General features: G+C 37.9%; 1 protein-coding gene across 3 annotated transcripts in view; it reads right to left on the reverse strand.

Moving 5' to 3' along the window:
• Nucleotides 1–16,015, reverse strand: part of LOC106868371 (histone-lysine N-methyltransferase, H3 lysine-79 specific) — a 199,658-nt gene that overhangs the window by 102,096 nt on the left and 81,547 nt on the right. For all 3 annotated transcript variants that reach the window (XM_052977663.1, XM_052977662.1, XM_052977661.1), the window contains exon 2: nt 14,127–15,266. In XM_052977663.1, coding sequence (XP_052833623.1) covers nt 14,127–15,266 — 1,140 coding nt within the window. The remainder of the gene's footprint in view (nt 1–14,126; nt 15,267–16,015) is intronic.

Raw genomic sequence — 16,015 nt, forward strand, 5'->3', positions numbered from 1 at the left:
ATAATTATAACCAAGGAGTATGGAGTGAACGAGTCCTTTTATTACATTAATTTACAATTGTTTCATTGGAAACTGGTCTCATGAATATTGTTACATTCTGCAATAATATATGCAGCTACTGATTCATGAAGTGCCATTGATAAAAATTGAAATTCAATTCTTCAGAATTGTGCATAGAAGTTATTTGCTGTAGATACTTGAATTACTGATAATTTATACTGATAATGAGTTGGGCATGCTTATATGATTACAGTTACAAGCCTGCCAAAACAAAACAAACTGTGATTTGAATTGATGTTTTTTGAGGGATTTTGATTGTCTTTTGCTTTTGATTATTTTGTATGGTTGTTGTTCCATTCTTTGGACTTGTCTCAGTAGTGGAAGGATCTGGTGGGTAATGTTGTAAACCTCTGTGTTTTGTGTTGTAATCAAGTGTAGAGTATTGGGTGTATCTGAAGTATTTTTTGTCTTCCAAGTAGTATTTGTTTTAATTCCTGAAATACAGGATATTTTTCAGTTTTGGTGAAAATTGCATCTAACAGAGGAATTATTTGATAAGGAAAACAGGAACAAATTGAACAAAAAGCCTAAAAAATGTAGGAATAAAACATTAGATAAATTTTACGATTTCATATCTTCCTTCCCACACAAAGAACTACCACACTGTAAACTCAAACCCAATACCAGTCAAAAACAACAGGTAATCATGCATGAACTCAAAAACAATAACATTATAATTAAGGAAGCAGATAAGAAAGTGCAGTAATTATTATGGATGTTGAGCACTACAAAAGTACTATATTATCTCTACTAGAAGTCATGACCTATCATGACAAGGTCAAGATTGTTGACAGAAAAATATCTATTTTTATTGTAAACAAAAAAAAAAATGTTACCATTACCATGAACAACAAGCACTGAGATAGTTTGAAGCTAATTGTTCTTGGGCTAGGTATGATAATAGTCACTGTATTAGGTTCCTTGATGTTAGGTGATCCTTGTGTGTTGTTGTCGCCATCCATCCATTGGTTTTTGTGTTGTTACAGTGCTCTGGCTAGCTGCTGGTTCTACTTCTGTCTGCTGACTTCCTTCTTATGCATCCGGTTTGCTGTTTATTATCTGTCATCTGTTCATAGTGGTTAAAATACACTGAATATATAGTGGTGGATATGTTCAGAAAGAGTGCACAGAAGATGAAATTGTTGTTAGATCCGGTTCCACATGAAGTCTTGAAAGGCCAGATTTGAATCATGATTGTGTTCTTGAGTTATTATTATTATTTTTTTTTTTTTTTGTCTTTTTACATTGAATATAGTGATCTGGGTTTGATTGCTAAATATTCCTGCTACAAGATAAACAATTACCAACAATCACAGACAATAACAAAAAAAGGTTTAACAAACAAACAATGTGACAACCTAATTAATTTTGAATGCAAAACTAGCTACTTCTACAACCTCCCCAAAATTCACAAACCCACATTTGTACATTGGGATAACATTCAGAATTGAGAAATGTGTTATGATGGAGATGAAGCACAGAAAAGTCATAAAACAGGCTGATTCATTAGTGCCATTGGACAAAATGCTTAGTAGCATGTCTTCTGGCTCATTACATTCTGGGTTTAAATGCTGCCAGGGTCAACTTTGCCTTTCAACCATTTGTGCCTGAAATTAAATAGGATTTAACAGATTTACTTCATATGTATTTTATTGTTTCTATACCTCTTTGATACTATAAATAACTAACATAGTATATAGCATTTACTCTTTACTTTTCATACTTTTACTCTAGGAGTGATCCTGATTTCTACTGTTCTCTCTTGATGCTATACAAGTTTCTCTAGGCCTATTTTAATCTATTTCATTATCAACTCTACATTCATTCAATATTAGCCTATTAACTAAATAATTTTATATCATACTTTCATTTCTTCCATAATTTTAGGTTTTTACTTTAATATCTTGAGCTGTCCCACCATTAAGTATTATATATACAAGGGGATGCTGAAAACTTCCTGCTTTGGCTAAAAGAAAATACAGGAGGATCAGTTAATTATGATTTTATTCAACATATTCCCCTCTCAGATTCACACACTTATTGCAGTAATCCATCAGTTTTTCAAAGCCCTGTAAAAAATTTGGAAAGTTCAACCTTCAATGAGGCCTTTCACAATACCCTTCAAGCTAGGAACTTTTCAGCATCCCTTCGTTTGTACAACATATCCAGACATGAGCACAAATACATCATATAAAAAGAAGTAGAGCCATCATTGAAGAGGTAGTGAATGGTGGGTGGGAGGAAAATGGGAGTAAAATGACAACTTACCTTATAGTCATCCTAATAATACATGATTTGTAATCATTTGACACTAAATGACACTAGAATATTTAAATATTCATCAAGTAAAATGGTTACTGCCATAAAGCAGTAAAGAAAAAAAACTATTTCATACCATATACAACAACTAAACAACACAAACTACTATCACCAGGTGAAAATACAATATGAAGAAAGATGGAGGCCTTTATATTCTCCAGTATGCAAATTAGAACAATAGGGTAAATATAGGAGAATAGGGTAGAAGAAAAAGGTAAAGAGAGAAAGAGAGAGCATGAAAGAGGAGTGTGACGGTGTGGAGAAAAGCAAAGAACAAAGTAAGAGGGCCCTCTAGATTATGCCTCACACAAAGCAACAGAATGGGTGTGCATAGGTCAGCTAAAAATCCCTAGAAGGCTTAACATAGGGCAGGGCAAGAGTGCATCACATCCTTTCTGTCAAGGATAATCACTCCTACTGAGGGACAAGACAGAGGTGCATTATTTGGTTTGGCCCACTCTTCTCTCATAATCTTAAAAACAATATCCCCAGGTTGTTTTCCCAAATACTAGATAGGGCTTTTTCTAGCCAGCATAGATACCATAGCATCTTCAAGCAGAATACAATTATGTTATCCTTCTCCATTGCTGCATTACCATGATACCTAATAGGCACAAACTCAAATACTATGATGTGATTGCCACCAAGACTGGGGATGGAAATGCCATTGTTTACTCTGGAGCCCATACCACTCATAAGCTAGCATGCTGTGTAACCCATTCTAAGAGTACTCATGATGTAGATACTTCCACATAGTTTGGGGATCTGCAGGATCATCTACCACTCTGGTTGAGATCAGAGTGGCTATTTAGGGTCATGTTAACCAAACAAATGTCCCACACTGTTCCACAATAGTTGGAAACCTCTGACCAGGGTTCTTCACCCACTAAATATAGGGTTCCTGACCAGCCACTGAATCCAGACTAATGTATGTATAAATGTAGGTTGTATAAATGTAGGTTCTATAGCTACAGAGAGCCCAGGAAAGCATCACATTGCTGTGCACAAGCTAGAGTTAGGTTCTCCACTTCAATGGTTGAGTACACCAATACTATAGTACTAGGAAATGCTAATTATAGTCAGAGATGGTCAGTGTTGGGAAATATTTGGCCAAAGAAGGATTGGAAATTATCCTGGCCAGCAAAATCAATTTGCTTAATAATAGGTTTGTTTTGTGCTCACAGAAACTCACTTTCTGATTCTATCAAGTGGGCTTCAGCAACAATTATGATGGGATAAGCTAGTCTTTGACCCTTGCCCAGCATGCTATGATGGGAATTTTCCCATTAGGCTGTTAAATTTCCTCATCTCATTTATCAAGCTACCCTTTGGTCTTTATCTGCCTCACAACTCCTGTCATCCTTTTCTACTGGTATGTATACGTTTGCTCTCCTTATCTCTAGTGTGTCTTTGGGGGATTTGATTCATCCAACCACTCTCTTCTTACCATTTTCACAGTCTTTGGGGTCTGGTGTATGCCGTTGTTGCTTTATCACATGTCTGAGTATTTATTTTCTTCTTTGTTGAACACTTCTTTTATGGTGATGTCATTGATAATTAGGTAGACCAATTCTTGTATAAAAGAGTCGATGGCATTGACTGCATGGTGGTAATGTTGATAAAGGACGAGGTTGATTTTGTTGAACCTTTCTCTTCTGTCATTTGATTTCTTCCTTTTCTCTTCTGGTGGCTTTGAAGTTTGTGGTTCCAATGGTGATGGAATACTGCCACTTGGTATGGTCTCAGGCTTGTGTTTCAAATGATTTAGGTTCAATTCCAGTGGCTTTCAGTGTTGCTTTGAGTTGGTCCTTGTATTTTCAAGGAGGGAAAACCCATGGCCTTTTTCCTGAAGTGAACTCACTGAATAAGACTTGATGAGGAACTTTGTCTCTTCCATTCTTCTTACATGTCCTGACAATTGAAGACAGTGTTTCATGATCATTAATTCAATACTTTGACTGTTGACTCTTTCCAGGACTTTGTTATTGGTCACATAGTGTTCTCATTTGATGTTCAAGATTGAACGAAGGTTTTGCTGGTGAAAGTGTTCTAATTTTTAGATGTTGTGATGATATAGTGTCCAAGTTTTTCAGCCACATAGTAAGGTTGAAATGACCACAGCATTATAAATCATAAATTTCTAATCCTGAATCTGCACATTGGTGTGAATGTGTGACAGTTGCCCTCCTAAGATCCAGTGACTACTTAGGAGTCTGGTCCTGCATGTGTGTTTGGACAAGCCTTTTAGGAGTACCGCTGCCCACCTCAATCGAGGAAGGTCCTAGAAAAGGTGAACTAAACATTGAAAGTCATTACCACTGCTCGGCTGGGAAACCTCACCTGGCAGGCCACCCATCATGTGGTCAAAACAACAAGAAACTTAAGACAACCAATACCATCTTTGGAACATAGAATGTGAGAATTCTTGTTGACATTGACAGCACTGACAAACCAGAAAGATGCACAGCTCTAATCTCAAAAGAACTGGTTGGTGTCAATGTGGACATCACAGCCCTGAGTGAAACACAGCTTTCAGGGGAAGGATAACTCAAAGCAACTGGTTCTGACTACACACTCTTTTGGAAAGGCAAGGATGAAGGAAAGAGAAGAATCCAAGGAGTCAGTTTTGCTATTAAAACCTGCATCATACAAGACCATCATTTGACACCAATTGCCATCAATGAATGACTAATGACTCTTCCGTTACCACTTCCAAATTACATCACTCTCTTTTCTGCTTATGCTCCAACTCTTGATGCTAATGAAGAAGCAAAGAATCAATTTTACCAACAACTAAGTAACACCATTGTCAACATACCACCAAAGGACAAACTCTTGTTACTAGGAGATTTCAATGCAAGGGTAGGAAAGGATCATCGCCTATGGAACTAGAAAAGCACTCCGAGAGCACAGACCTCCACCAAGCAGCTCATTTCCACCCATATACACGTATACTGAAAATTGCCCAATTTCTCAAACCAACGCCGGCAAAACATAACCTCCTCCCATACTTATCTCGACCATCATCATCATCAACATTGTCTCTGCTTTCACCACAATCACCGTCAAAACTACAATCACCACAATCAGTTTCTTTACACGGTTGAAAATCCATTATCCGATACTCATGGGACCGAGATGTTTGCAGATTTTTGATTTTTCTAATTTCAGAATGCTTTATTAAAAAAAGAAATAAAATTGCATCTACAAAACGGAACAGTTTGAGGGTAGAAACCAGGTCTAAACACAATAGCTTATAGATATACTCTGAATGTAGTTCTATATAAATCTTTAATATTTTTTTTTTATACTAAACACCTTGAGAAATGTTAAGATATCAACCCCTACCCACGTTGTCATGCTTTGATTAAAAGGTTACAGCATAGATTAAGATTACTTAGATAAGTTTCGGCCGAAGTTGACTTAGGCCATGTCTAATTTAATAGCACCGCCTGGAAGAGATACACAGTCAGCTCTGGGGAACCGTAGCCCATTCAAGCAGAAGGTTATTGTTTTCAGAGACATATCTGGGTGTGGGTGGTTTAGCTGGTATTTGTTGGGGGTAATCGTATAGGGATTGTTTGAATGCCGTGAAGTCACTTTCCTCCTTTATGTATGTCTGGCACGATGTTGAAGAGAGCAGGGCCAATTGAGGTGAAATAGTTTTGTCATAGTGTTGGCCCAGGGGCCAAGCCCCAGACGAATTTTAAAGATGGGCAATGTTGCTGAAATATTTTCCACATCATACAGATGATATAGAGCTCACAGTGGTGGTGGAGGGAGCAAAGCTTGAGCTTTTTGAGTCGATCCCAATAGTCAAGGCTTGTCATGTCATCCTCCACAGACCTCCGTGAAGCAGCTCATTTTAAGATAGATACGCGAGTATAATTACTAATAGAGAAATGAAAATAAACTTTGGAAACAGCAACGCCACCACAGGTTATGTGAAAACTATGAACATGTTTTCAAGGGAGATAATCAAAGAATGTAACATTGAAATACTTTATGTAAAGTAAATATAACAAATGAAAAACCCTTCAAGAATCCATAAAAATTCATGGATCACTACCAAAATTTCATCATCTGTTCCTTGTGTCATTACCAACTTCTCCTGTAAATTTCATCAAATACTGTTCACAACATTTTGAGTTATTTTGCACACAGACGGGCAGACGGACAAACCAACGCCAATGAAAACATAACCTCCTTCCTTGGTGAAGGTAAATAATGTCATCAGTAAAGAAAGCATAAAGTATTGCAACTCCAATGGACATCTGCCATTAGATCTATGCATGGAACATAATCTATTCATCATGAATACTCAATTTCAACTTCCAAGTTGCTTCAAGACCACATGGATCCAAATGCTGCCGTCATATGGCGACAAGACAAAAGAGACATCCTCATCACCAAAGTGAGCCTTAATGCCGATGACCAGTGGACACATCATTGCCTTGTCAATATACATATGAGAATCACCATTCATAAAAAAACAAGGATGCAACATCAACCACCATCTTGTAGAAAATATATCTCAAAACTCCAGACCCTGACACTGCAACCACCCTTGAAGCCAAAATAATCAGGAAGATTAGTTCTAATCCAGTAAATGACAAGTCTGGTGGATGCATAATGTGAGGATCAAAAAAAAACAAAACGATTTTTCTCCCTTGTCTACCAGTACGTCAGGTTTCTGATGTTCAATACTATGATCATATTGAATTTTTTTTATCCACACAATATGTATACACCAAACCCCAAAGTAACTTTGCTTGGTCATTTTATATTACATCCTTTGCTTCAGGTTTATACTATTTTTTTTTTTTTGCTTCTCCAACCCAGACATTATTGTTATACTTTCTCTTGCATTCTCTCTGGGCCAGTCTATTGCATTCTCTTAAAATAAGCCACACTGTCTCTCCAGTTTCACCACATATTCTGCATTTGTCTTATTCAGCTGATTGGTCAATTCTGTGCTTGATGTAGTTTGGTCTCAATGCTTGTTCCTCAGCTGCACATATCAAGGCTTCTGTCTCAAGTTTTAGGTCCATTTTTTGTAACTACAACCATCTTTTGTTTAGGTCTGTATCCCTTGGTACCTCTCTCAAGAACTGACAATGCATCTTTTTATCTTTCTAGTTATTTTGCCTCTTTGTTTCTATCTTTATTTTTGTAATTCATCTTGTCCTGACTGTTTTCCTTACAAGTACATGTAGTACTTCCTTTATATTCTTCTAGCCTCCCTTCTAGCTACCTGGTATAGTTTCCTGCTTCCACCACTCTTCCAGTCCTATTTCTTTGCTCTAATTGCCTTGTCTCCAGCACACCACCACATCACCCTAGGTCTTGTTGAGACTTTGTACTTGCTGCAGACTGGTCTGTGGCATGCAGCAAGCTGTCGTGCAGGAATCCCCAGTTGTCCTCTATATTATTGCTGGATCACTACCAGAACTAGAGAAGAAATTTCAGGTATGGAAGCAAATTCTGGAGTCAAAGGGCCTTAGATTTAATGAAGCAAAAGTTAAAGTATTGATAAGTAGGAAAACAGACAAATCACAGGTACCTACAGGGAGATGACCCTGCTCGATGTATATTAGGATGGTAAAAAATAAATTATAGTGCTTTTCAACTGGCAATTTTTAATCATGCGATCTGTTTTATCATGTGAGAGGAACATATGAAATATATATATTTCCTGAATGAGCACATTTTTCTATTTGAATTTTGTGTGGATTATTTACATTTACTGTTCTTAAGATAAAATTGAAAATGAAGGAAAATAAAATATATTTTCCTCATTTAATGCTCTTTTATTTCCAGAATGAAAAAATACTGCACAAACAGCAAAGAAGATATATACTGTTTATGGACGTGGTGTCATAGTTGCAAGTATTGTTTGTAAGTATTGTTTGTAAGGCTGGGTGAAGTTCAGAGAACTCCTACCACTGTTGGTAACAAAAGGCCTCTCCCTTAGAGTGAAAGGCAGATTGTATGATCCCTGTGTACAAACAGCTATGCTATATGACAGTGAGGATATGTGAAGACTTGAAAGAAATGAAACCAGTATGCTTTGCTGGATGGATAATGTCAGTGTACATATATGACAGAGTGTGAGTGATTTGAGAGAAAAACTGGGTATATGTGGCATCAGATGTAGAGTGCAAGAAAACTGAGCTGGTATGGCCATTTAATGCATATGAATGAGGACAGTTGCATCGAGTGGTACCAATCTCTAATTGTAGAGGGAACATGAGGAAGGGGTAGACCCAGGAAGATGTAGGACAAAGTGGTGAGAAAGGATCTAAAAAACGTTGGGACTCACAGAGGGGATGACAGGGGACCGAGACTCCTGGCAGTTTGCTGTGCTTGAAAAGACACATCTAAAAGTGTGGTTGCCCTTGCATACAGGCTTGTCCCTTGCAACCCTTTCCAGCTGAGCATCCCTAATCTTGTGCTAGTGCACCCATTCTGGTGCTGCATAAAAGCACCCAGTACACTCTGTAAAGTGGTTGGCATTTGGAAGGGCATCCAGTTGTAGAAACCATGCCAAAACAGACATGGAACCTGAACAACCCTTCAGCTGGTCAGCTTCTGTCAAACTTTCCAGCCCATGCTAGCATGGAAAATGATGATACAATGATGACGATATGTATCATCATCATCATCATCATCATTGGACATCTTTTTTTCCATGCTGACCAGTTTGACAAGAACAGACAAGCCAGGAGGGCTCCAACAAGTTATACATATATATATGTGTTTGCGGGTGTGTTGGCATGGCAGGTATGGTGTTTATGTATGTAGGCATGCATGTATGTGTGTGGGTGTGTTGGTAGAAGGTTTAGTGGTTAGGCTGTTGCATTCATGATCTTGATCTCTAGTTTGTGGGTGCAGCACATTGTGTTCTTGAGCAAAGCACTTCAGTTTACATTGTTTCAGTCCCCCTTTTGATCAGGGAGTAATGCTGGTCTACTTGCCTAGCCAGTGGGGTGGCATCATCCAAAGGTTTAAAACAATGCAAAGCACATTGTGACCAGTGATGTGTAACAACATCTGAGAGTCTGGTTGGTCATGTGATCACGATATATATATATATATATATATATATATATATATATATATAAATATAAAATCAGAAGCAAAAAAAAAATTTAGAAAGAGGAAAGTTAATGGCAAGTTTACAGTTAATATTATTCAGTTGACGCTCAAATAAAGAAAAAAAACCCTGATAAAATAAGGTTTCAAACATAATCATTCATCAGATACCAGAGTAAAGACCAGGGAGAGACAAGAAAAAGAGGAAAGAAGATACGAGGTAGTAGCAAAAGATTCTCAGAATAGTTAGGTTTAATAAAAAATAACTTATTTACCTAAGTTTTAACATCCTCTCATTCAAAATAATCACCTTGCATAGCAATACAATGGCTTCAGCATTCCTGCCACATCTTGAAGAAGAGATGGAAGTCCACAGGTACTAAATCTGATAAATAGGGTGAATGTGGAAGTGATACCATGTTGTTTTTGGTGAAAAACTCATGTGTGAGGAAAGCTCAGTGACAAGGTGCATTGTCATTGTGAAGGATCCAATTCTTCGTACTCCACAGATCCAGTCACAAATGCTTCAAAACATTGTAGTAGAACTCTTGATTGACAATCTGGACTTGGGGGATGAATTCTTGATGCACAATACTGTGGATGTCAAAATAAATGATGAGCAAGCCCTTGACTGAGCTGCTTCTGACTGAAACACCTGTGTCGCTCGAAACATTGCATACAACTCATTGCTGTAAGTTTGCTGAAGTATGTTGTAATCTGTGATTTTGTCATGGACAGGAACAAGGAGCCAACGTGAAATTTTGTGTTAAACTTGTGAAGTCTGCTACAGAGACATTGAGCATGATTTCCATCTCTTTCCCAATTTGAAAATGCAGCTCAAAAGTTGCCATTTTAACACCATTGTCAAGATCCAAAGTGAATTGCAGAAGGTCTTTCACTTGCTTATGGAAAACAGCTTCCAGGCTGGATTCCAAAAGTGGCAGGAATCCTGGGACTGCTGTATTGCTGCGTAAGGTGACTATTTTGAAGGAGACGATGTTAAAACTTCGGTAAATAAGTTAATTTTTATTAACATAATTAGTCCAGGAACTTTTTGATTACCACCTCTTATGCAAACTGATATATGCATGTACATATGACTATATCTATTTGAAAATACATCTAAAAGTACCTATGTCTTTATATAAAAGTTTATGTCTGTGTATGTGTTGTCTGTGTGAGAGGATATATACCCGAGCTTATGCTTATATGCGTTCATGCATGTGTGAGTGTATGTGCATATAAATGTATATGTCGATGTTACACATTTATGCATGGAAAAGAATAAATAGAGCAAAAAAAGAAAGAGAATGGGACTAAGAGAGACAGAGAGGGAGGGGGAGAAAGAGAGAGAATGAAGAAGTTGGGCAAACATCTGACAGTTGGCCAGTGTGTTTGTGTGTATGTTTGTGCATGTGTGTGTGTATACATGTGCTTGTGTTTGAGTGTGTGTGTGTGCATGTGTGTGTGTGAATGTGTTTGCGCATACATGGATATGTGTGTGTGGCATATGTTGGACGATTGCATGTAAGTGTGTCTGTGTGTGAGCGTGTAATGTGGGGGAGGAGCTGCAGGAAGGTGGGTGGTGAGTTGAAGCCAAACAATGTTTAAGTTTGAAGGGAAAAGATGAATCATTGTTCTTTGAGATGCAACACCAAGCCAAACACTGTAAACTGTATTTACATATTATACATGTACACGCACAAATACTTGCACATTCGTGTGTGTGTGTGTGTGTGTGTGTGTGCACATGTACACACACACACACACACACAACTACATAAAAATATTAATACAAATTATATTAATGGAGACAAATTCTCATTATCATCACCAAAAATTACTAGACAAAAACAGTTTTTAATATGACTGCTAAAACACAAACAGAAAAATAAATTTCTTAATAAAAATCAAAAAGTTATTCAAATATTGGTTTGATTACAGAGCAAATTGTTCATTATTAGCAATGTCCCTTTTGGTTTTGCTAGTAATTATCAATTCTATGAGAAACTGTGAAATATTAATGAGAGAATATAGAAGCAAGAAGTAGAAAATAACCTTTGCTCAGTTAATGAAATTATCTCCACTTTACATCTTGACTCTGGAGCATTTTCATTGGCTAAACAATGACAGCAATAAACAGTGGTTTGGTTGGAAATACTAATGAGAGATGCACCTCACTTGGAATAACAACAACAACAACAACAACAATAATGATAACAATAACAATAATATTTCTAATTTTGGCACAAGGCGAGCTATTACATTGATTGGTACCTTATTTTATCAACTCCAAAAGGATGAAAAGTAAATTACCTTGGCAATATCTGAACTCAGAATGTAAAAAAAAAAAACAGAAATGCTATCCAATGTACTAACAATTCTGCCAGCTTTATGCTTTTATGATAACAATTCTTTCTACTATAAGCACAAGGCCTGAAATTTTGTGGGGGGAGGTTAGTCAATTACATTGACCCCAGTGCTCAACTGGTACTTATTTTATCATCACTGAAATCAACTTCAGTAGCATTTGAACCTGGGACATAAAACTGGAAGAAATGCCACTAAGCATTTTGTCTGATGTGCTAACAATTCTGCCATTTTGCTGCTGAAGTAATAATAAGAAGAATAGCTTATGAATTACCAGTTCCTGCCAAACTGTCGAACCAATGTCAGCATGCAAGAAGGATGTTAAATGATGATGATGAATAATAGTTTCAAATTTTGGCACAAGGCCAGCAATTTCAAGGGCTGGGAGTAACTTGATTATATCAACCCAAGTACATAACTGGTAATTTACTTTACAAAGGTGAGCTGAAAGGTTCATAAGTTGACTATGAATAATTGATGCTGGAGTTGTGAAGTCTTGAACGCATAAATTTCAAATCTTCTTATTAATAACTGCATTGTTTCTTTCCAAGTAAACTGACATCTGACTGTTTAAAGAAGACATCAAAAGTAACTGAATGGACACAATTTGGCATCATGGTATTATCAAGTACCTGCAGAAAAAGGGTTTAGCCTCCAATGACATTCATACTGACATGGTTGCTACATTAGGGGATGACACTTCTGCTTTATCAACAGTGCAAAAGTGAGCAACTGAATTTATAAGGGAAAGGAAGAGTGTTGAAGATAACCCAAGATCCAGATCTTGGGTTATCTTCAAGACTCTCCCTTCCCCTTATAAATTCAGCTGCTCACTTTCAGGGAAAACATCGACTGTATTTACCACATGGATGATAGGTGATTGACTATAAATCAAACAGCCAATGCTAGAAACATATCCCGTGAGTTAAGAATATACTGTACAATGAACGTGGTATGATGTAGGTTTCTGCTCAGTTGATGTCACATCTTCTGACACCAGGTTGATCTTATCATGGGAAAATCTGACATTGTTTGAGGCAGATCCTGCTAGTTTCCTTACACATTTCCTAAGCCAGGACAAGTGTTGGCTTCATCACTTTGAGTCAGAAATGAAGCAATCCATGCAGTGGAATCATCCCTCCTCACTTGCTCCAAAGAAGGCCAAGGTCATTTCATCTGCAGGGAAGATGCTGCCTTCAGTTTTTTTTTTGAGATGCAAAAGATATTGTGTTAATTGACTATCTTCAAAATGGCCACACTATCAATGTAGAGTACTATGCCAACTTGCTGAGGCAGTTATGAAAGGCTATCAAGACTAAACACTCAGGAAAACTGACAAAAGGGGTCGTGTTTTATCAGAACAATGTTCCAGCACACAAGTCCTTGGTTTCAATGGTTGCTATATGTGACTGACTTTGAACTGGTTGATCACCCTTCTTTTTCTCCTGATTTGATCCCATCTGACTAACATATGTTCCCCAACATGAAAAAACATTTAGTTAGGAACCAGTGTAGTAGTGACGATGATGATGCCATATTTGCTGTTGATGACTTTTTTTTAGCAATGGGATTCAAGCACCTCAGCAATGAGGGAAGAAGTGCATGAGCTGCAAGAGAGTTTATGCTGAAAAATAAACCTCATTTGTCACATTCCATGAGAGTATCTTGGTCAGCTATGAACTTTTTAGCCAACCCTCATATCAAACCTGAAAAAGATGAAAGACAAAATTAACCTCAGTGGTGTTTGAACTGAGAATGTAAAGTATCAGAAGAAATACCATTCAGCATTTTGTCCTACAAGCTAATGATTCTGTCAGCTCATCACCTTAACAACAACAATAATAATAAAGTCAAGTGAAATGTTGCTAAGCAGTTTGCCTGGCCTGCTAATGGTTCTGCCAGCTCACCACTTAAACAATTATAACAATAATTTTTTCTTCTATAGACACAAAACCCGAAATTTTGGAGAAGGTGGGTACATCAATTACATTGACTCCAGTACTCAACTGGTTTTATTTTATTGCCCCAAAAATGTTGAAAGGTAAAGTGGGATCTGAACTCAAATGGTAAAGAGCTGGAATTACTGCAAGGTATTTTCTTCAATGGCCTAATGATCATGCCTATCTCTCACCTTTAATAACAATGATGTGTGAGGATGATGTTGGTAATGTTGACGATGATGATGAGGGGGTAGAGGAGGAGGAAGAAGAGGAGAAAGAGGAAGGGGAGTGGGAAGAGAAGAAGAAGAAGAAGAAGAAGAAGAAGATTGTTTAGAAACTTACTGCTACGTAACAGTCGTGTCAATGTTGAGTAAAACTGCTTCTGACGTACATCGAGATATCCAACAGTTTGAAGTGGTTCTGGCACATCACAGTCCTCCAGCATTATTACAATCAAACGCTGCTGGTAGAGGCTGGATTCTGTAAGGTTCTGCAAGATCTCCTGGAAGTCAAACCATGTCGACAGGACATAGCTTCGGCTGAGCGCAATCACAACACGCTCACTGAGCATGGCAGCCCATAGTGTTGACTGGATTGTGCCATTGCTGGTCCTTGTTTTGGAGGTGGTCTTGCCCTTGTTCTTGCTGCCTGTATGGATGCACTGCTTTACGTTGAGACCATCTTCACTCTCATCAGCACCATCATCGTCGTCGTCATCACTACCATCACCAACACTGCAGTTGCTACTGTTGATGGTGTTGTTAGGATTGCTTTTGTTGTTGTTGTTATTGATGCTGTTGTTGATGATGATGCTTCTGGTACTGCTGCTTCTGCTGCTGCAGTTGCTGTTATTATTCTTGTTCTTGATGCTATTGCCGTGGCTAGGACTGCTCTGGCTGATAAGAATGCTAGGAATGCTGGGATTGCTGTAATTGTTATGGCTATGAATGCTGGGATTTCTATGACCACTTGGAATGCTGGGATTGCCATAGTCGTTGTTGAGAATGCTACATTTGCCATGACTTCTAGGAATGATGGGACTACTCATATTACTAGGAATGCTGGGATCGCCAAGGCCACTAGAAATTCTGGGATTTTCTTGATTGCTTTGGGTAGCCTCAGTGGGGCTTGGTTTGGTGTAGTAACATTTATAGTTGTATGGACATTCCTCCAGCTTCTTCACAATGCTCTCGATCCATGCAATATCATTGGGGCTGTGTGAAAAGAAAATATGGTAGCGGTATAGGTCCTGCAAGGGAGGGGCTGGAAAGAAGGAGTCCATGTTGAAGCAGGCATCAGCAGATGTTGTTGCACCACTTTCCATCTTGCTGCCATCACCATCATCATCATCATTATTATTGAGCGAGATGGAACAGTCAATGGGACTGTATGTAGTTGTTGGTTCAACTGGAATCTGAGGTGTGTCCTCCTCGTTGCTGGCTGTGTCACTCTGTCCATCTTCAGGGATCAAGTTCTGGTGATCTGTGGAGGAAAGAAAGAAAATAATGAAGAGGGACAAGAAGGCAAAATGAAAAAGAAGAGGAGAAGAAGAGGAACAACAGCAACAAAATAACAATAATGATAGTGATAATGATAAGTCATGGCTAAGGCTATGCTGGAGCAGTGCTTTCTGTGATGATGAAGATGATAATGATATTAGTCATGATGATGATTGTGGTAGTGTCATTAATGATTGATGATAGTGGCAGTGGTGATGGTCATTATTGTAATATTGGGGTTTGTGGAGGCAGGGGTATAGTAGTCATGGTGGTCATAATGGTGCTGACAATGCTTATGATGGTCACAATGGTTATTGTGATAGCTGTGCTGATACAGTATTAAGGATGTTAGATGATGATGTACATGGTGTGGATGTGTGGTAAGAAGTTTGCTTCCAGACCACATAGTTCTGAATTCAATCCCACTACATAACCTTCTATTATACCCTCAAGCCAACCAAAACCTTTTGAGTGGATTTAGTAAATGGAAGCTAAAAGATGGGCATTGTATATGTGTGTGTGTGTGTCTTTGTCTCCCACCACTGCTTGATAACAAGTCCTGGTGTGTTTATGTCCCTATAACTTAGCAGTTTGTTAAAGAGACTGATAAAATAAGTACTAAGCTTAACAAAAAATAAGTACTGGGGTCGATTCATCTGACTAAAAATTATTCATGGCCATGCCCCAGTATGGCCACAGTCTAATGATTAAAACAAATAAAAGCTAATATAT

The sequence above is a fragment of the Octopus bimaculoides genome, chromosome 28 (genome assembly GCF_001194135.2).
Source record: "Octopus bimaculoides isolate UCB-OBI-ISO-001 chromosome 28, ASM119413v2, whole genome shotgun sequence".
Lineage (NCBI taxonomy): Eukaryota > Metazoa > Mollusca > Cephalopoda > Octopoda > Octopodidae > Octopus > Octopus bimaculoides.